Source organism: Hippopotamus amphibius, chromosome 13, assembly GCF_030028045.1.
Source record: "Hippopotamus amphibius kiboko isolate mHipAmp2 chromosome 13, mHipAmp2.hap2, whole genome shotgun sequence".
Taxonomy (NCBI): Eukaryota; Metazoa; Chordata; class Mammalia; order Artiodactyla; family Hippopotamidae; genus Hippopotamus; species Hippopotamus amphibius.
In genome coordinates, this window is record NC_080198.1 from 44,324,032 (window position 1) to 44,347,470 (window position 23,439).

The 23,439-nt window shown below is 39.3% G+C and overlaps 1 protein-coding gene across 11 annotated transcripts in view; it reads right to left on the minus strand.

The window, feature by feature from the left end:
• The window catches only part of ULK4 (unc-51 like kinase 4), a 559,288-nt gene that overhangs the window by 353,223 nt on the left and 182,626 nt on the right, over window positions 1-23,439 (minus strand). For all 11 annotated transcript variants that reach the window (XR_009048679.1, XR_009048678.1, XR_009048680.1 and 8 more), the window contains 2 exons: window positions 7,626-7,677; window positions 7,382-7,526 (listed from right to left, as the gene is read on the minus strand). Coding sequence is in view for 8 of the 11 variants with exons in the window: in XM_057704482.1 (XP_057560465.1) it covers window positions 7,382-7,526; window positions 7,626-7,677 (197 nt within the window). In the remaining 3 variants the exon portion in view is untranslated. The remainder of the gene's footprint in view (window positions 1-7,381; window positions 7,527-7,625; window positions 7,678-23,439) is intronic.

Here is a 23,439-nt window from a genome sequence, read left to right on the forward strand (position 1 = left end):
TTTCCGTTTTTTCTTCACAGCGCTCACAATTAACTGAAATTACCTTGTCGATTTATTTGTTTACTGCTTTGTCTCGCCCTCTATACTCTAAGAGCACCGAGGGGCAGGGATTCAATCTTTCTCACCATAGTATCCTGAGTGCCTGGCACGTAGAAGTCACTTGATACATCATTTATTGAATGAATTAACTAAGAGAGAAAGGAAGGAGTGAAGAGAGGAAGGGTTTTAAACCTCCTATGAACAACCATACAAGGTGAATCAAATTACTTATTTACATTTGTATGAATATTAGAAATTCCTCTTCCCTAAGAGTAATGATGTGTTTCCTGAGTGGAGGATCTAGTCCCATTTATAGCTCAATACTGAAAGAGCAATGCCCTCCCCTTATGAAACAAGTGTCAGAAAAAAAAGTTCAGACAGCCAGCAGAAGACTACTTTTAGTGTTAAGATTTCACTGATGACTTTGATATAAAACTTCTGAGAGGTGCTGATTTTTATTAATAAGGTCACTCTGGACTTAAGTTCCATTAAATACTGCCTCTTTTATTCTGCATGAACCTTTAAAATTAAATCTTGTCTCTGCTGAAAAAGAATCATGGTAATTTTCTGAGTATATGCGGTTTATCTTTCTTCCCAGAAAAAAACTTTTTCTCATTAATCACACAGGTAACAGTTATGTTCCTGACATTCCAACTATCTTGAAGGAGGAGAAACGGAAAGAAGGGATGGGGGAAGGAGGACGTGAGGGCACACACACCAAGTCAATGGCAGGGCCAAGATTTGAATACAAATATGTTCTAATCACAAGATCCAGATTACCAACGACCAATGTCACCAGCTTTGATAAGCAGACACCTTTCTTAAGCCGGTGGGCAAAGAGGAGGTCAGAGTCATGGCAAGCAGGAAGGGGGGTTCACAAACCGCTGCTGACCTGAAGGGGGAGGGGCCACATGAAAGGAATTTCAGGCACCTGAAAGAATGCGAGGCAGCACAGAAACAGGGGCTTCGGTCCCGCAACTGTGTACAGCGATGAATAATGGCCCCCAAAAGATATGTCCAAGTCCTGACCCCCTGTGAATGTGACCTTATATGGGAAAAGGGTCTTTGCAGATGTAGTGAAGGATCTCAAGGTGAGACTGCCCTGAATTTAGGATAGGCCCTAAATATAATGACAGATGTTCTTACGAGAGAGAAGCAGAAGCGCATGTGAGGCAGACACACAGGGGAGGAGGCCTTCTGAACACAGACACAGACTGGAGGGATGCTGCCACACACCCAGGGCGCCCGGCGGCCACCAGACGCTGGGAGGACTAACCCTGCGGACACCTTGATGTCAGACTTCTGGCCTCCTAAACTGTGAAAGAATACACTTCCGTTGTTTTAAGCCAGTCGGCGTGTGGTAATTTGTTACAGCAGCCCTGAGAAACTATTACCACAAGAAACAATTCTGCCAACAGCCTGGGCCTGGAAGCAGACTCCTCCCGGAATCTTCACACAAGGACAGATTCTGAGCAAAGAGCCCAGTGGCACAAAGTCAGACTTCTGACCTACAGAGCGTGACCTAATCAATGGATGTCGATTTCAGCCACTAAGTTTGTGTTAACTTGTTATGCATCAATAGAAAAACTAATAGAAAAGAGTTCAGTTTTCTGGTATAATTGGTCAATACTTGCAATCCAAAGTTAAAGTTTTGATGGTGAGCATCCCCTTCTTGTTCCTGACATGGAAATGCCCATCTTGTAACAGTATTTAAAGACTATGATCAAAGGAATCTAGAGCTCCAGGCGATGTTAACAGATAAGCCGTAGGAAGTAGAGTCCTAATGTCATAAAATGTTGAGAAAGCTTGAGCTTAAAAAAGTTGAACGGGTGAAACTCAAAAGCAAAGGAAGAGTAAGTACACAGAATGTTTCAGAAGGAACATGTTTTCCACAGCACGTTTATAAACATGGTGTAGGCCCACAGTTTAAGAAAGACAGCTTGGATATTTATTTAATTTACATACTTAAGCAAACATTTATGACTTACAAACTTTTTAAGTTTAAAAAACTGATTAATTTACAAACTATCTGGCTGTACCAGACAATACAGTCCACAAAGGCAGAGGCGGTGCCTATCTTGGTCATTATTATTAGAAACATGCCTGTGAAATAAGTTGGATTCAATAAGTATCAGTGAATAAACGGGCTGATGGAGAGAGAAAACATTTTCTCCCAAGCTTACTTCACGGAACTCTCACGTGCAGATTTCTGCTGGAGACAAGCTGGGCTGCTTGCTGCCCATTACTCTACCTCTTCCACACCTCTGCTTACCCCATTCCTGCCTGGGGTACCCGCTCCTCTTCTATCCAACCAGACCCAGCTTTCAAAGTCTAGCTCAAATACCATCTCTCTATAAGCGGTATTACATAATCCTCCACATACAAAAGACACTAAACAAATACTTACAACTGAAGCTCATCTCTTTAGAAAGCAAAGCATGCACAGTGAGACAAGGTAACAGTTCTTTGATATTCACATTTTACATAGTAAGACGTTCACTTGTGGTATCTATGATAGACGGGGCAATGTGTCAATTTGACTGGGCCACAGGCCACCAATGTGTGATTATTGGTGTGTCACCAATGACTCTGGGTGTGTCAGTGAGAGTATTTCTGGATGAGATTAACATTTGGGTGTAGACTTGAGTAAAGCTGATTACCCTCCCTAACGTGGGTGGGCCTCACCTAATCAACTGAAGACCAAAATGGAACAAAAAGACTGAGTAGGAAGGAACTCCTCCTGCCCCACTTCCTTGAGCTGGGACATGGGTCTTTTGCTGGCTTTGAACTTGAATGGAAACATTGACTCTTCCTGGGTCTCCAGCGTGTCAGCTTTCAGACTGGTACTTATTCTCTCAGTTCTCCTGGTTCTCGGGCCTTCATACTCAAACTGGAACTGTACCATTGGCTCTCCTGGGTCCCAGCAGACTGCAGATCTTACGACTTCTTGGCCTCCATATCCACGTGAGCCAATTCTTTATAACAAATCCCTCTCTCTCTCTCTCTCTCTCTATATATATATATGTGTACAAACACACACATTCTATTTGTTCTGTTTCTCTGAGAACCATAACTAATATTTATTTTAATATGATATTTATTCTTACAACCAAGTTTTCATTCATATCACACTGCAGTTCTGATAAGCACCAGGAACACAGGTATTACTTGGTATTTAACAAGATTAAATTATTGTGCTCCCTGAAAATTTTGCAACAGCTATTAGAAAAGACATGCACTCCTTCCCTAGGATCATCACCCAGGAATCATTTAACCACTAAGTAGAAAGAGCCTGTCTGAGAATAAAGCCACATAGATGTAAGCAGAGTAGACATGGTGAGAAAGAGACATACCCACAGTGCTGTAGACATAATTCAAACCCCTGAATCCAGCTTTATTTGACACCAGCACAAGTCTGACTTCTTGGTTATGTGACCAAATAATTACTTTGCAAGCTGGTCTGAGTTAAGTACTACTGTTTGCAAATAAAATCATCTTAACTAATACAGCATTTTCAAGTGAAAAGATTGAAAAGATTGTCAGCTTGGCTTTATCCAAAGTATTATTTAAGGTCAAAGAAGGATTAAAACATTAACGAAATTAAAAGGATTGACATTCACATATGGACACCTTATCTTTGACAAAGGAGGCATGAATATACAATGGAAAAAAGCCTCTTCAATAAGTGGTGCTGGGAAAATTGGACAGCTACATGTCAAAGAATGAAATTAGAACACTTCCTAACACCAGACACAAAAATAAACTCCAAATGGATTAAAGACCTACATGTAAGACCAGACACTATAAAACTCCTAGAGGAAAAACATAGGCACAAGGATTAATCTCCAAAATATACAAGAAGCTCATGCAGCTTCATACCAAAAAAGCAAATAACCCAATCCACAAATGGGCAGAAGACCTAAATAGACATTTCTCCAAAGAAGACATACAGATGGCCAACAAACACATGAAAAGATGCTCAACATCACTAATCATCAGAGAAATGTAAGTCAAAGCCACAATGAGGTATCACCTCACACCAATCAGAATGGCCATCATCACAAAATCTGGAAACAACAAATGTTGGAGAGGGTGTGGAGAAAAGGGAACTCTCCTGCACTGTTGGTGGCAATGTAAGTTGGTACAGCCACTGTGGAAAACAGTTTGGAGGTTCCTTAAAAAACTAAAAATAGAACTACCATATGATCCAGTAATCCCACTACTGGGCATATACCCAAAGAAAACCATAATCCCAAAAGAAACATGTACCATAGTGTTTATTGCAGCACTATTTACAATAGCCAGGACATGGAAGCAATCTAAATGCCCACAAACAAATGAATGGATAAAGAAGATGTGGCATATATACACAATGGAATATTACTCAACTATAAAAAGGAATGAGATGGAGCTATATGTAATGAGGGGGACAGACCTAGAGTCTGTCATACAGAGTGAAGTAAGCCAGAAAGAAAAAGACAAATATTGTATGCTAACTCATATATACGGAATCTAAAAATGGTACCAATGAAATCAGTGACAAGACAAGAACAAGGATGCAGATACAGAGAATGGACTGGAAAACTCGAGGTTTGGGAGGGGGCGGGGGGTGAAGGGGAAGCTGAGACAAAGTGAGAGAGTAGCACAGACATATATATACTACCAACTGTAAAATAGATAGCCAGTGGGAAGTTGCTGTATAACAAAGGGAGTTCAACTTGAGGATGGATGATGCCTTAGAGGACTGGGATGGGGAGGGTGAGGGGGAGTTGAGGGAGGGAGGGAATACGGGAATATGTGTATAAATACAGATGATTGAACTTGGTGTACCTCAAAAAAAAATAAATAAATAAATTTGAAAAAAAAAAGGATTGACATAAATATGTCTATTTGCACACTGAAGCAGGTGCTATATAGCTCCCGAAAACTCTAGAAATTTCATTATTATTAAGCCGTTAGATGCACATACTCAATGAAAAACATGAATTTTCCATTATGAGCATTTCTCAACTTATAATTACCAAGAGCTATCTTCAAAGACCAAATTCCTTGTCAATGTTTCTAGTTTTCCAGTATAAAAAGTAAATGAATGCATCACTTATATTTCATTTTTTAAAAATTTTTACATAATATTTACTGAGCCCTTACTACATATGCCAGGTGACACGATCATCAATATCTATTTAAGGGCCACTTCTATGAAGTATGTACCATTACTATTATTGTACCGTTACAATCTTCATGTAACAGTTTAATAGGAGAGATTATAATAATGTCTCTAATGATACAGTGGTGGTGCTACATGCTTGTCAAGAACGTACTACGTCCCTCACATTGTACCAAGTGCTTGACAAGAAGGATCCCATTTAATCCTCATTTTTGAATCTTCTGAATTAGCTACTATTACCCTCATTTATAGATGAGGAAACTGAGGCTTAGAGAATTAAATGTCCAGCCAAGACCCGCACTTTGCATCAGAATCAGTACACAAGCTTTGAAAACATTCCACACTACATCCCAATAAATCCCCATACCATTATCCAAAGTGCATTTCAAATTGCATAATAAAAACCTAAGCTCATCTACATTACATTTGTTCTTAAATTGCCATGTGGTTTACATTTGTGTTTTCCTCTTTAATTCCTCTCATCTCTGGAAAAGGTAAAGATGCACATTAAAGGAAATACATATTATTTATTACAGTTCAAATGAATATGATAGGAGCACTAAATTATAGATTTAATACTTTTTATACTACGAACTGTTCCAAAGGTGGGCAGACTTTACAAATGATGAGATTTTATTTCAAACGTGCATGAGTGTTAACAAACTATCTTAAACTGAAAAGTCTTGTTGGAGGAAATCCTGTCTCTCTTGGGGACAGGATGCTTCAGTACCAGTTGTCGGGCAGCAGATACCCAAAGAACATCTTTTATAGCCCACATTTTGCACAAAAACTACACTTTTAGGCATTTTGTTGTCAGAAAGATGCATATGGTTACATGTAAATAGTTAAGTGTAAAATGGCACTGAAAGCATTAATTAATCCCATGAAACAAGATTTGAATCTTATATTTACCCATGTGTACAAACCATACACGCACACACACATACACAACAAATGCAACCAAAAATATATTCATTGATAGTTTCTCACTGAGAAAGCTCCACATGACAAAGTTTAATTTTTTTTATATGATCATTTTTTTACTTTGGGTATCAAAAGTATTCTTACTGTATATGTTACCAGGAGTCTCCCTGAAACCAACTGCAAGAAGCACAGGAAACAAAAAGAACCAAGGGGCTAGCCTTACAAATCAAGCCATCACAGGTCAAGCTCCTGTCAGTCAATACAGGTTCCCTCAGCTGGGAGAAGGGTTGTCACACATTGGCTACACATTTTGTAAAATACCTTCCTAAGCCAACAAGGAGTGGTTGAGCTCTTCAGGATATAATTAGAGGTGGTTTCTCTATGTGAAAAAAAAAATTTAATGAGAACAGATCTTGACAAGTTTAACAAAATATTGGGGAGCATTTGATGGAGCTGCCATCCTTGAAAACTTGCTGAACTGACTCAGACTGCAGCCCAGGCCCTGAGGAAGCAGTATCAGGCATGCGCATTAATGCCCGACACACTTGCCAACATTTGCTTAATTTTGTAAAAACTTTATTTAATAGTGATATGTGGCATGCACTTTCTTTAAGTTCAATTCTTTTGTTTGATAAAATTTAGTGTTGCCTGAATTATAAGGTGCCATTCTAGAGCTTAACAGACTTGCACTGGGTGCACTTAGTAGTCATCCTACTGTGTGTTTGTTATGTGAGCAATGGAGTAAAAGGGAAAAAAAAAACCCTTCTGTTAATTAATACTCATTAGCTGTTCTGCCACTATCCCCTCCACCCCCAAAATATCCTGTTTTTAACTAAACTTAGTTTCCATTCCAAGAGTTTGGAGAGAAGGGAAGGATGATTTCTTTCCATCTCTATTATTCCTCAGTAGGTCCAGGAAAAGTCCCAATTCTATGTTTAGAAATCTTGTCATGTTGACCTTGAATAATAAACTTTATCCCTCTGACCACAAACGCTTTTAAATCTGCAAAACTTCAGTCATGTGCCTTGTAGAAAACAGATAAAGTTCTAAATGGATGTCTTCTGAAGATGGACTCAGATTCTCCTGGGTCCCATGCAGCATACTAGCTACTGCCTCTCTTTCTAGACCTCTTTCACAGTGAGTGCGTAAGCACATGGACAAAAATACAAGGACCCTGAGCCCCAAGTGCATCACTGGACCTCATCTGACAGAACCATCCTGGGCACCCTGAGTGCAGGGCATGGGACTTACTGGGGAAGTAAGACATCTCTAATGAGAGCCAGAAGATTGCTGTCAGAGTCCACATTCGCCTCCTTCTTGCCGTCGCCAGCCTCCTGGTTCACGAGCAGAGATGTGGTTTCTGAGAGCAGCCGCAAGCTGAAGAGTCTCCACTCCACTTGAAAGAAAAAGAAATGCCAAGAACGTGACCACATGGAGATAGAATGAAAACAGAATGTGTAACTGATGGAATTCTCGTTGATGTGGTCACACTTACCATTCTGGCTTTGAACCAAGGAGACCAAGGGTGGCAGGATATAATCAACCACCTAAAAGGAAAAACATAAAAGACTTGGTTCAAATCCCTACAAACAAAAAACTGATATTGTTACTGAACGCAAGTCCATGTGCCCGACACACAGTGAGGCCAAACAATACCGAAACGTCAGAGTTTGGAGCAAAGAAAGGTTTACTTCAGGGCCCCGCAAGGAGACAGGTGGCTCATGCCTTAAAAAACTTTGAACTTTCCGAAAGCTTTCAGCAAGGTGACAGATGGGCATGGTTAGTTGGTTGCAAACTTCTTGGTGTCAAATCCTTTGTTCTTGAGGTCAGGTCACAGTCAGGTCACAATGTGCCTAAAATCTTCCACCAAACAAATGTTATTCTCTGTTCTGACAAGAAAGGCCAAGGTCCCAAGGCTCAACTTTTACCCTCTAAAGTCCAGGACTGGCTAAGAGGAGGGGTCCCTGCACGGGCTGGTCACCCGACCCGGGAGCGCTGGTCCAGAACCCAGTCTGGGTCCTCCCGCCCGCACTCAGCCCAGCTGCGGAGGCGGATCTCAGCTGGTGGCGCTCTTCGTGCCGGGTCCCCAGACCCTGCCCAGGCATCGTCACTGGGGGAGCCAGGCGCCCAGGAACCTGCCGGCCCTCAGGCCACCCAAATCGGGGGCCAGGTCCCGCGGACTGCGAGCCGTGGAGACTGCCGATGCCATTAGGTCACGGAGGTGGGTATGGGGGAGAGGTTCGCCCCCACCTCAAGGCCTGGGCCTGGCCAGTGGGTGGCCGTGGCGAGGACTCTGCAGCGCTGCAGGATACTGTCCTCGGCCTGTCCCCGGGCCCCCAGCTCACCTGCTGCCAGAGGCCAGAGGGCCTGGAGGGCCCTGGGGAGAAAGCTGCCATCCGCCTCTCACCGAACTCTGCTATGCGTGGACCACTGGGAGGTGGACGGTTGGCGGAGCGGGACATCCAACCACCCCACTAGGGGTCACACGCTAAAGGTCACTCGTGCCCGCCCCACCCCTATTACAATATCATTCACTACCCATGCCTTCTCCACTGACAGAATCATTAGGCAAAGGAGTGAAACATATCAACAGCTAAATTTACCCAGGATTTAAACTATGCATGACATTTAATAAACCACCAAGCTCATTCAAATCCAAAACAGTCCTCAGGTCAAAATGACATTATGATCATCAAGACAGTAGTTTATCCGCCTTCAGAGTTTATGAAAAGAACTTTAGTATATAATACAAAATCTGGTTGGCATGGGTTGACATTAAACCATCAAATTAATAAATATAAGCTGGTGATCATTAGTCAAGTTGAAACTAAACAATGACCAAAATGTTGGAGAAAAAGGAGATACATAATCTTCACGTTTTTGCAAATATATCAAAGTGCTATGACAAATTAATCTTGGTGAATTTTAGAAATATATTCAAAAGATCTCAATGCGTTACACAAACCACCCGCATGATTTTCTAGTTATATCAGACAGAGCACAATCAACTATGGTTTGAAACCTCCTCCAAAATAACAGCTTACCCTCCAGATGAAAGGGCGTGATGAAGAAAGGACAAATCACTTCCACAGTCTAATTCTGACCGTCTCATTTGGTGAACTATTTTGGTGACAATAAATGAAATCCCCGTTGTTTATAGCTGAATTGACTCCTGATTCTAAGATGTGTGTTTGTTCTCACCACACTGATAAAAGGGCAGGAGAAGCGGTCCGCAGCCCAACACCACCCTCTTGCTGTCCAAACCAACAAAAGGATACCCTACACAGGTAAGGATCTCCACACATGGGTAGTGGCCCACTGGTGTCACCCTGTTCTAGCGCCACTCCACAAAATAACTTTCCACATAACATCGTATCTAGATATTTGTACAAGAACCCTAAGAACCACAGATGTTTTGTTAACCCTCTTCCATTAAGTGATACCACATCACTCCAAGCACAGACATCAAGCTTCCCTAAGGAATTTTGAGAACTCTAAACTCCCAGGTACATCGAAAGCAAAAACTATGCAAAGAAGAGAAATATATCCCACTATCAACCCCTACCAACATACTCAACACCTATCTTGAAGGTTTACGAGAGTATGTTAAGAGAGGAGTAGGACTGAAATCAATTATCTACGTGTCCAGCTTAATAAGTTGGAAAACCAACAATTCAGCATAGTCCAAAATGCACAACTGTCAAAAGATGAATACACAAAAAAATCAATAGTTTTCCAACATGCCTACCACAACCAATCAAATAATATAATTAGAAAAAGGTGCCATTTACAACAGTAATAAAATTCTAAGGTATCTATGATATCATGACTTTTACAGGAAAAAATATATATATAAAATATTGACAGGTATGATAGTCATTGATGGACTTCTGAAAAAAGCTTGAAAGTTGTCACAACCATGCTCACAACAAGAAAAAAGCTAAAGAAACTGAAAATCAACAACTCTTCTCAGATATACCAGAGAATTAAAGTCACAGGGCAAACCATCTGTCCCCCAAAACTGGAAATACAGGCAAAGACAGAGAATCATAGCTTAACAGGAGTGGAAACCACCACTGGAGCCAGCAACTGGTACAAAAACTTGAAGGGTAATTGACTAACTGTTGGTGTCTGAGCTGGAAGAGATAGAGCCTCCGGGAGGCCCAGCCTTTGTGCAGCCACCATACTCCAAGGCGTTCTACCTCCCAGAGCCACACCAGATGCTCAGGCTGAAGACCAGAAAGAAATCCCTTCGTACTTCTGGCAGAGAGAAGGAAAAACTATTTTGAAATATGTTCAGAGCATTCTTTTCTCCTTAACAAAGGCCTGGACTGAAGAGACACTATTATACAAAAGCCTAACCTACTGGGGTTTCACCAAAACCTGACTGAGCTAGGGGGAAAAAATATCCAACTCCAGTGCCCCTAAGCCTTCCTGTCTCATCAATTGGCAGAGGGAGGGGAGGGAGAGGAGGGCTGAGAAGTTAAAGTTGTGAAAGTCACAACCCAGGCACACAGGCTCAGAAAAGGAATGAGATAAAATCACAGGGGCTATGGAATGCACCCCCTTGCCCCTCCTCACACACTGCCTCACCACAACATCATCAGGGCTCCTGTGTAATAAGATGGAGTTACAACTAAAAGAGCTGCAAGACACGGGCTTTATTTCAGAAGGAATTATTAGGGGAACCCAAAGACGACAGGAGAGACAAAAAAGGACTTAACGGGCAATTTTAGCCTCTGAAACCTACAGGTACAGCAAACAGTAAACACAGCCTGGCTCCTAGCCAGATAAACATGGAGCTTCACACTAACAGCTCACTGATCTCAGTTCATTTTACCTGATACATCATGCTGGAGTGAAATACTTGAAGTGTTGAGAGAGAGAAAAAAAACCCACCAACGTAGAATTCTGAGTGAAATTATACCTCTAGAGTAAAAGGAAAAATAAAGACTTTCTCACACACACAATAATTGAAAAAATGTTTTGCCGGTAGACTTGCCTTGCAAGAAATGTTAAAAGAAGTTTCTCAGAAAGAAGGAAAATGACACAGGTCAGACACTCAGATCTATATGTTAGAGAAAAAATAAATAAAGGTAAAATATAGTCATTGATGAGAAGTCTCAGAGAGCTCAACTCTGTGCAAATTAATCTGTAATTCCAATATAATACAAATAAATATTCCAACAAGGTTTGCATGAACTCCTCACACTGATTCTACAATGTATTTGGAAAGGAGAGGGTCAAGAATAATGGAAAATTTTCAAACAAGCAGGAGGCAGATTTGGTTCACCTTCTCAAGTTTCCAGGTTTACTGTGATGGAAATAAATATGATGGTATAAGCGAAGGGCTAGAAAAAGAGATTCATGGAGCAGAACATAGAGCCTAGAAACACACACGTATGGGAACTCAGTAAGGGGCGGATACAGTACTACCAAGAGTGGAAAAACATATAGATTATTTACTGAAGGGATAGGTACAGTTTAGCTGTCTATTTGGTAAAAAAATACCAGAACACTAAAAAAAAAAAAATACTGGAGGCTTAAAGGTCTGATAGTTAAAACAAAAGCTCTTAAAGGAAAATATGAGAGAGTACAGGTTTTATGATATTAGAGTAGGAAAGGCTTTTTAAGTGATACCTAAAAAGTACAAACTAAAAAGAAAATACTGACAAATTTGACGTTAAAATGAAAAATATTTGTATAAGACGAGTCCTCATAAACAAAATGAGAAAGAAGAAAAGCCAATGGCTACAAGAAAGTTCTGCAGTCCCTCTACCTGACAATGGATGAATATGCAGGATCCGTGAACAGGGGGTTCCCCAAGGGGAATACCCAACTAGCCAACAACTATATCAAAACTCCTCCGCTCTAGGGACTTCCCTGGCGGTCCAGTGGTTAAGGCTTCACCTTCCAGTGCAGGGAGTATGGGGTCAATCCCTGGTCAGGGAGCTAAGACCACACATGCCTCACGGCCAAAAAACCAAAACATAAAACAGAAGCAAGATTGAAAACAAATTCAATAGACTTTTAAAATGGTCCATATCAAAAGAAATCTTTAAAAAAAACTACTCAACTCTACTAATAATCAGAGAAATGAAAGGTATAACAAAACTGAGATATCAATTTACACAAATCCAATCAGAAAATCATGTAATACCAAGACTGGGGGAAATGAGTACTCACATACCGCAAAAAAATCAGTAAGTCGGTACTATAACTTGGAAGAACAATTTCACAATGCCAGCCAAAGCTGAAGATGAACACAGCATACAACTCAGCAATTCAGCTTCTACGTGACATATTTAAAAACACTCATTGCAGATCTGATTTCAGGAGTGAAAAAGCAGAGTGGATAAATCATTACATTTCTATTTCATTATATTTAATGAAAACAACCAACCTGCAAAACGATATAGGCAGCATGACACTGTGTATCCTGAAATAACACCTATAATCTTAAATACACACTAAATGTAAATTTCTGTATTAAAAATGTATTTCATAAGTCTTAAAAGAAGAAATTCTATTTAATTACAATATTATTTAATTTTTAAACTAACATAGTTTTCCTCTGAATAACTCAAGGCAATTACAATAGTATCCCAAGATGATACAAATTTAATCTTTCCAATCGAGAATGATCTTTGAGAAGAAGTAACAGGTGGAGGATGGTAATGGAAAAAAAAATGCTTTTCTGTTTATTTGGATGTTTGTTTGTTTGTTTTGGCAGCTTGCGGGATCTCAGTTCCCCCACCAGGGACTGAACCCAGGTCATGGCAATGAAAGCCTGGAATCGCAACCACTAGGCCACCAGGGAGCTCCCAATAAAATGCTTTTTATAATTCGTTAATGAAGGCTACAACAAAATTTAGAAGATTATTTGACTTTTCACCTTTGATTCATGTTTTTGCTGAGCTATGATAGTTAATTATCAAATGAAAGCTACCCATTAAGACATGAACTGAAAAACAGAATTACACTGAAAATGTCTGCATGTTTAGCAAGTCAAATCAGGCAAAGGATATAAAACATGAAGAACTATTTCATCAGTTTTATTTATATTCTACTCAATAACTACATAGATCAGAATAGATTGAAATAATATTTTTCAGGAAGAGATTGTTGTTCTTAAAATCCTAACAAGAAAAAGGAGACCACATATATTTTGGCAAAATGTTCACTTAAATATACAAAGATTCAACATGAAAATAAAACTTTTAAAATGTTAGTTACTTCGGGGACTAGAGAAAAGAAACATCTTTAGTTCCTGGAGCAGTGTTTAAGGAAGAAAACAGAAAGCAAATTTAACAAAGGAAGTGTAAGAAAAAATAAAACATTTCAATAAATTCCCATACGAATCAGAAGAGTATCTACTCTCAACAAAATGCAGGAAAAAAATTGCATAATTAACACATCCCAACATTTACAAACAATAATTGTGTGTGTATATAATACATATACACACACAAATACACAAAATAAATGATTTAGATGAGCTCACAATATGTAGGTAAGGAGATTTTATCACTATGACTATCACAACTTAATGGCCACTAAGGGTCAGAAGGGAAATGAGCCCATTTACAAATACATATACACACAAGTATACGATAGCTAACATCACATAAATAGGGATGTATAGATAAGCCAGTTTCTTGGAAGAGGTGGGGGGCATTTTGTTGTTGTTGCCATTGCCCTTGAAATAAACAGCTGCCAGAAGTTAGATTTAAAGGCCACACAATGCCTTAGCCTTTTTTTTTCTGAGATATTTAGAGTAATTTACTCAATTTAATATGAAAACATTCAGATGCAAATGAAAACAATCATCCAGACATATAATTTGCAAGATTCCAGTCAGAGATGAGAAAGGAACTCTAAACTGAGACATTGTCTCAAGATGACAGATGAAGCAAAATGTCTAGCCTCAGCCTCTGGCCGCAGATCTCTGGAGGTCACACTTGCTTGCGCAGAGAAGGGGACTGCTGCAAAATAAAAGAGAGCCGCTCCAAGGGCGCCCGAAGTGTTCTGGGGGTGCGGGGGGAGCAAACACGGAAAACAGCTCTCAGAAACACAGTCATGACGATTACCTGGGTCCAGCAGTGGGGCCAATTTCTTCCCTTTAAAAAATATTTTGATCACTATTTTTCAGTGCAAATGGTCTCCTATATAACCCTGTGCATTTCATTTAATTTGCTTTCTGCATTTAAAAACATTGTTCTGAGACTGAGTCTGCGAAGCTCAGCAGACCGCCCAAGGCTTCCAACATACAAAACACAGCAACGAATTAGAGTCCAATGCCAAGAACACCACTCGGCTGGGCTCACTGGATTCTTGAACCCTTTCAAGGGTGGGCCACTTGCACAATATTTCTAGCCAATCCACATATCTTGAAAAAAGGACTAATTTCACAAAGGAAAAGAAAAATCTTTCTAACAAAAGGGTCATCAAGATAAAGACACCTCACAAGGGTGAACTTCTGAGCTGTCTTGCAAATGTTAACCAGTCACCCCTGGAGGATATATTCCTGAACGTGTACTTCACATAGAAACAGAGCCCTCCTAGGACAGAGATTAAAACTAACTCACGCAAACAGACTCACAGACATAGAAAATAAAGATTACCAAAGGGGAAAGGGTGGGAGGGGGTGGGGATAAATTAGGAGTTTGTGATTAACAGATACACACTAATATATATATAAAATAAACAAGGAACCATATTCAGTATCTATAGTTCCTAATAAACTATATTAGAAAAGAATCTGAAAAAGAATATATATATATCTCAACTGAATCCTTTGCTGTATACCATAAACTAACACAACAATGTAAATCAACTATACTTCAATTTAAAAAAAAAAAAACTAATTCAGGCATATAATTTCACACCTCTTGTGAAAGGTTAAGTATTTCCAAGTAAATTACTATATAAGTTTCTCAAAATAATACTGGGAGAAACCTTAAAATGACTTATGAAATCATTTCACACTCCTCTCCCTTTGCATACATGATTTTTTTTCTACCTATAAAACCTACTCCTCACCCATCAAGAGTTGATTCCTACTTGCCTTCAAGATTTAGCTCAAGAACTGCCTCCTCTAAAAAGTCATCTCCAGACCCTGTTAGACGGAGTAGGGCTCTCGGCACGCCCCATGCATACCACCAACACAGTCCAATCAACTACAGTCCAATCTTTGCTTTCCCTATTGGCCCCTTCTTCTCAACCAATACTGAACCAATTCAGAGCAGGGCCTGATTCTAGCGCCCTAGTGTATTCTCAGTGCTTCATTTAAACAGGTTGATTTGCAAAAAGTACTTATGAATATATGAGTAAATCAAATACTTGAGAGTTTTCTGGGTCCATTTTTATATCACTACTATACCTCTATACATACTAATTTATCCTATTAATACCAATAAGATGTAAAAAGAAAGTTTTGAAAAATAAAAGGTAATTGTCCTACAGAATGCTAATTTCTCAAAAAAAAAAAAAAAACTAATTTGATTTTGTATCCTAGTTGTCAGCTGACATCACCCCAAAATGAGTTTTAAGGAAATAAGTTTTAGCATTGCATGCTGTAAGAAATCTAGACTCCTCTCCAAGATTTACAGGAATGTTCAAGGGCTTATTTACTTTCCATGGTTCACTGCCAACTCTTGAGTTTTTACCTCACTGACCCTAGCATTTTATCTGCTTTTCATCTTCTCCTGATGTTTGCTTCCGAGAGACTGAATATACAAATGAACAGTGGTCAGATTATCTATGACAAAAAGACTCCAGACACAACCTCTGCTGGAACAGCCATGGAAGCCACATCACAATGGCTGCAGCCATCAGCTCAGGATGGCTAGGACTTGGTCGATAACTGCCAGCTTCACTATTTTTTGTACCGTGTTCCCTTCGACTCAAGACCAACCAGAGAAACCTAAACATGCTCCGCTACCCAAATCACATAGGATGCTCTGTTTCTAATCAGCTTGACTCCAGTTCCCCCGTGGCAATCAGGGCACACGCAAACCTTAAGCCTTCCTTCTTTTCTACCCTAAAGTTTTTACACCCCCAGCCTGCCTTGGAGTCTCTACGAAATGCAAGTGATGGTGCTGACTCCTGTGCTATATAGCAGCTCTGAATAACAGCCTCTGCTGGCTCTCACTGGGGTGGACTTCATCAATGTCCGCCTTTCCCACTGCGCCATGCTAACGTGGACACAATACATGCACAGTCCCCTCTTAAGGATGACATTTAAAAGTCTCACAAGTTCTCAGTATGTATAGCATGCTTTACTGAAGTTGCAGATTTTATAACAGCAACACCAACAATTTAAAATTGAATATGAAACATCCTGCTTTTAGTCATCCTTTAATCACCTGCAGCTTTGAATTTTTCACTAACCTTCTCCCTCCACAAGCTCTGGGCTCCTGCCCTGTCGCCCTCCCCTTCTAGACCCCCTCTGGGCTTCTCCCTCACTCCTCTTATCTTACCTACCACCCAATTCCTGTTCATTATTCATGAAGATAAATTTTATATACCCTGCCACCTCCATTCCCTTTGTTCATCCAGGCTTGTAGGTCACTCACTTCTAGACCCCTACCAACAAAAACAACATCCCACACAGATCCATCCATGGCCTGATGGTTATTAAAAGGCCAGGAACTTGTTTCAAGGTGACAGCTTTTCTCTGTCTTCCACCAGACCGTATTTCCAAGGAAGGAGCACCTACCTGCAAAGAAGGTTTCCCTCCATACAATGAGACCCACACATCCTCCCAGAGATGGGGGATTCTCTCTCCAAACACACGTTTTAAAAGTATTCATTTTAATTTTCTTCCTTTAACACCACTGATTTTTATCTAAAATTGTAGCTAGGTTCCCTTAGGACCTAAGAAATTTTGAATCCTATATCATAATGAAACAGAAGGGGAGGGGGCAGGGCACAAATTTAAAAGAATGACAGAGCCCTTGAGGATACAACAAAAACTATTAGAACCTATTAGGCCCAAGATGGTAGAAGATTCGACTTCCAGTAGACCCTGAGCTCATTATATGCTCATTGTAATACATTAGCATATGCTAAATGACACACCCACAGGCGCCATGAGAGTTTCAAGCCCAATCATAAAAGAACACGAAGTGGGCAGTGGATCAATTCCTGGAAATCCCTACTGCTTCCCCAAAATACAGTTGGAATAACTGTTCCACTTATTAGCCTATGAAATTACCGAGCCTATAAAAACTAACCACCCCATATTTCAGGGCCCACTCTCGCCTTTTGAGATGGCCCACACTCTGCCTATGGAATGTATATCTCTCAATAAATCTGCTTCTTACCTACCACTTTGCATCTTGCTGAATGCCTTCTGTGCTGAGATATAAAGAACCTGAGCTTCATTCAGTCCTGAGAACAGGTGCACAATTTCAATTAAAAGAGTGAGTTCAAGTCCTAATCTGAGTTTTGGCTGGGTTTGCATCCCACCTGAGCTGTGCAGTTTCAGTACCAACACAAAAAACGACTATTGATTAATCATGCTGTGGAACATTTCTTGATTTAAAAATATCATTTGGGGAGTGCAGCTGGACCCATGATGAACCTCAATTTGCATTTTAAGAAATCACATGAAAATGGTATGCTTTAATGACAACTCAATGCCAAATGGCAATAATGCAGATAATAATAAAGAAGGAAAAAGGACAAAAACCTAAAAATTCTCTTTACCAAATCACCTCCAGGTCACAGTGCAGAAATTATTATGACAAAATGTGACACAGGGTGTGACAGAAAAAATGTTCTAACCCTTCAAATTGGTATGGCTTTGCTCACTGGTACTATGTCTCCTTGTTAAAAAGAAGAGCCTACAATGTCTAAGACAAAAGACTGACTATCATTCTGCTGCTGTGGAGTTAGATGATTTATTCATCAGCACCTTCCCATTCTAGAATCTTCCATAGAATTTATAAACCACATATACACCATTTAAAAAAATAACACTACAACTCTATGCAAGCTTCCCTGCATTAATGACCTCTCTATCATAAAACTCCATCATTCATTACTTACTTTTGTTGTAGAAATAACACATCTATATGGAGTAATCCAAGGAATTTTAATATTTAATGCTAGTGTTGTTGATTTCTTAAAAAAAAGATATTCATCTGTGGCAAAGGTCATTTAAAGATAAATCCTAATAACAGAGACGTACTGGACACTTTTTGAAAATGAAGATTCCCAAGTCTAGGAACTTTTTTATTTCTGTGCTCAAAAACTGGATCCTTCATTCAAAAAACGTGTGTGTATATATACACATTAGTTACTATTGATTGTCCTCAACAATATGGCCCAGAAGAAATGAATGTCTGTGAGTTGGGGATGCTTACAGACAGCTCAAAGGCATTCAAGCTAAACAATCTCAAATGCACTGAGACATGTAAATCACACTCATGCTAAACCTTATTTCATATGTTCTTAACCAAAGCCATTGATGCCCAAGATGATGATTTGTTTATGGTTTTTAAAAACTAACTTTCCAAATCTCTTAGGGATTCACTGTTCCAAACAGTGGGATTTTTCCAGATGTGTGTGTTCCTCAATAGTGAATTTCTCTATGTGCCTTTCAACACCTTCCATCCATAGAGAAGCCAACCTATTCAAGTCAGTACTTGTCAGCCTTGAGTATTTGTTTGAATCAAAACTGCCATTAGTCTGAGATTTGAACAGTCTTCTTTAAATCCCTTTATTGCCAGGACAAGCAACCTCTGAAGTCTAGACTACTCCATTAGAAGTCAAGTAGGAGGCTCTGGGGAGGGAGCACTGAATGCAGGATGCTAGACTACCAGGGAGTCCTCAGACACAGGGAAGATTAACTGCAGAGAACTCTCATGGAGCCCTGTATCAGAGTCTAAGACCCAGCTTCGTCCGACTGTCTGCAACTGCCAGTGCTGGAGACCTCACACCAAACTACAAACAAGACAGGAACACAAACCTACCCATCAGCACACAGACTACCTAAAGCCATATTAACCTCACAGATACCCTAAAACACACCTCCTGACACGGCCCTGCTCAACAGAGAGAAAACACACAGAGCCACACAGCAGAAAGCAGACACCAGACCCCCGCCCGCTAGGAAGCCTACTCAAGACACTGGACAAACCCCACCATAGGGGACAGAGGGCAGAAACAAGAGGAATTACTACTAGGCAGCATAGGGAAAGGAGACAGAAAATCCTATAAATTAGACAATGTGAGAAAACAAAGAAAACACTATGCAGGCAAAGAAGCAAGAAAAAAACCCACAAGACCAAATAAATGAAGAGGAAATAGGAAAACTGCCTGAGAAAGAATTCAGAGTAATGAAAGTAAAGATGATCCAAAATCTCGACAACAAAATAGAGAAAATACAAGAAACAGTTAATAAGGACTCAGAAGAACTAAAAAGCAAACAAACAGTAATGGACAACAAAATAACCAAGATTAAAAATACTCTAGATGGTACAAACAGTAGAATAACTGAGGAAGAAGAACGAATAAGTGAGTTGGAAGATAGAATGGGGTTATGAAATAACGGCCACAGAGCACGAAAGAGAAAAAAGCATAAAAAGAATGGAAGACAGTCTCAGAGACCTTGGTGACAACATTAAGAGCACCAACATTTGAATCATAGGCATCCCAGAAGAAGAAAAAAAAAGGGTGGGAGAAAATATTTGAAGACGTTATAGTGGAAAACTTCCCCAACATGGGAAAATAAATAATTAATCAAGTCCAAGAAACGCAAGGAGTCCCATACAGAACCCAAGGAGAAATACAGTGAGGCACATATTAATCAAACTAACGACAATTAAACACAAAGAAAAAACATTTAAAGCAGCAAGAGAAAAGCAACAAATAAGATATAAGGGAAAACACATAAGGATAACAGCTGACCTTTCCGCAGAAACTCTGCAGGCCAGAAGGGAATGGCAGGATATACTGAAAGTCCTGAAAGAGAAAAACTTCCAGCCAAGAATACTCTACCCAGCAAGAATCTCATTCAGATTTGACAGAGAAATCAAAAGCTTTACAGACAAGCAAAAGTTAAGAGAATTCAGCATCATCAAACCAGCCTTACAACAATTGCTTAAGGAACTTCTCTAAGCAGGAAACACAAGAGAAGGAAACGATCTACAAAAACAAACCCAAAACAATTAAGAAAATGGTAATAAGAACACACATGTCAATAATCACCTAAAATGTAAATGGATTAAATGCTCCAACCAAAAGACACAGACTGGCTGAATGGATACAAAAACAAGACCATTACATACGCTGCCTATAAGAAACCCACTTCAGACGAAGGGACACATATAGACTGAAAGTGAAGGGATGGAAAAAGATATTCCATGCAAATGGAAGTCAAAAGAAAGCTGGAGTAGCAATACTCATATCAGACAAATTAGACTTGAAAGTAAAGACTATTACAAGAGACAAGGAAGGACACTACATAATGATCAAGGGATCAATCCAAGAAGAAGAGATAACAATTGTGAATATCTATGCACCCAACACAGGAGCACCTCAATACATAAGGCAAATGCTAACAGCCATAAAAGAGGAGATTGACAGTAACACAATAATAGTAGGAGACTTTAACACCCCACTTACATCAATGGACAGATCATCCAAACAGAAAATAAATAAGGACACACAAGCTTTAAATGACACATTAGACCATCTTGACTTAATTGATATTTATAGGACATTCCATCCAAAAATGACAGAATACACTTTCTTCTCAAGTGCACAAGGAATATTCTCCAGGATAGATCACATCTTGGGTCACAAATCAAGCATCAGTAAATTTAAGAAAATCGAAATCATATCAAGCATCTTCTCTGACCACAACGCCATGAGACTAGATATCACTTACAGGAAAAAAACTGCAAAAAAGTACAGACACATGGAGGCTAAACAATATGCTATTAAACAACCAAGAAATCACTAAGGGAATCAAAGAGGAAATCAAAAAATATCTAGAAACAAATGACAATGAAAACACAACAACCCAAAACCTATGGGATGCAGCAAAAGCAGTTCTAAGAGGGAAGTTTATAGCAATACAGTCCTACCTCACGAAACAAGAAAAATATCAAATAAACAACCTAAACTTACACCCAAAACAATTAGAGAAAGAACAAAAAAACCCCGAAATGAGCAGAAGAAAAGAAATCATAAAAATCAGGTCACAAATAAATGAAAAAGAAATGAAGGAAACAATAGCAAAGATCAATGAAACTAAAAGCTAGTTCTTTGAGAAGACAGACAAAATTGATAAACCATTAGCCAGACTCATCAGGAAAAAAAGGGAGAAGACGCAAATCAACAGAATTACAAACGAAAAAGGAGAAGTAACAACTGACACCACAGAAATACAAAAGATCATGAGAGACTACTACAAGCTACTATATGCCAATAAATTGGATAACCTGGAAGAAATGGATACATTCTTAGAAAAATACAATCTTCCAAGACTGAATCAGGAAGAAATAGAACATATGAAAGACCAATCACAAGTACGGAAATTGAGACTGTGATTAAAAATCTTCCAGCAAACAAAAGTCCAGGGCCAGATGACTTCACAGGCAAATTCTATTAAACATTTAGAGAAGAGCTATCACCTATCCTTCTCAAACTCTTCCAAAAGATAGCAAAAGGAGGAACACTCCCAAACTTATTCTACGAGGCCACCATCACCCTGATACCAAAAGCAAGCAAAGATGTCACAAAAAAAGAAAATTACACACCAATATCACTGATGGAATATAGATGCAAAAATCCTCAACAAAATACTAGCTAACAGAATCCAACAACACATTAAAAAGATCACACACCATGATCAAGTGCGGTTTATCCCTGGGATGCAAGGATTCTTCAATATATGCAAATCAATCAATGTGATACATCATCAACAAATTGAAGGATAAAAACCACAGGATCATCTCAATAGATGCAGAAAAAGCTTTTGACAAAGTTCAACATCCATTTATGATAAAAACTCTCCAGAAAATGGGCATAGAAGGAAATTACCTCAACATAATAAAAGCCATATATGAGAAACCAAAAGCCAACGCCATTCTAAATGGTGAAAAACTGAAAGCATTCCCTCTAAGAACAGGAACAAGACAAGGGTGCCCACTCTCACCATTATTATTCAACATAGTTTTGGAAGTATTAGCCACAGCAATCAAAAGAAAATGAAATAAAAGGAATCCAAATTGGAAAAGAAGAAGTAAAACTGTCACTCTTTGTAAATGACATGATATTATACATAGAAAACCCTAAAGACTCCACCAGAAAACTGCTAGCACTAATTGATGAATTTAGTAAAGAAGCAGGATACAAAATTAATGCACAGAAATCTCTTGCATTCCTATATACTAACAACGAAAGAGCAGAAAGAGAAATTAAGGAAACTCTCCCATTTACCATTGCAACAAAAAGAATAAAATACCTAGGAATAAACCTGCCTAAGGAAGCAAAAGACCTGTATGCAGAAAACTATAAGACACTGATGAAAGAAATCAAAGACGATACAAACAGATGGAGGGACATACCATGTTCTTGGATTGGAAGAAACAACATTGTGAAAATGACTATACTAACCAAAGCAATTTACAGATTCAATGCAATCCTGATCAAATTACCAATGGCATTTTTCACAGAACTAGAACAAGAAATCTTACAATTTGTATGGAAATGTGAAAGACCCCCAAATAGCCAAAGGAATCTTGAGAAGGAAAGATGGAGTTGGTGGAATTAGGCTTCCTGACTTCAAATTATACTACAAGGCCACAGTGATCAAGACAGTATGGTACTGGCACAAAAACACAAACAAAGATCAACGGAACAGAATAGAGAACCCAGAGGCAAACCCATGCACATATGGGCACCTTATCTCTGACAAAGGAGGCAAGAACATACAATGGAAAAAAGACAGCTTCTTCAACAATTGGTGCTGGGAAAACTGGACAGCAACATGTAAAAGAATGAAATTAGAGCACTTCCTAACACCAGACACAAAAATAAACTCCAAATGGATTAAAGACCTACATGTAAGGCCAGACACTATAAAACTCCTAGAGGAAAACATAGGCAGAACACTCTATGACATACATCAAAGCAAGATCCTTTTTGACCCACCTCCTAGAATCATGGAAATAAAATCAAGAATAAACAAATGGGACCTCATGAAACTTAAAAGCTTTTGCACAGTGAAAGAAACCATAAACAAGACAAGAAGACAACCCTCAGAATGGAAGAAAATACTTGCCAATGAAGCA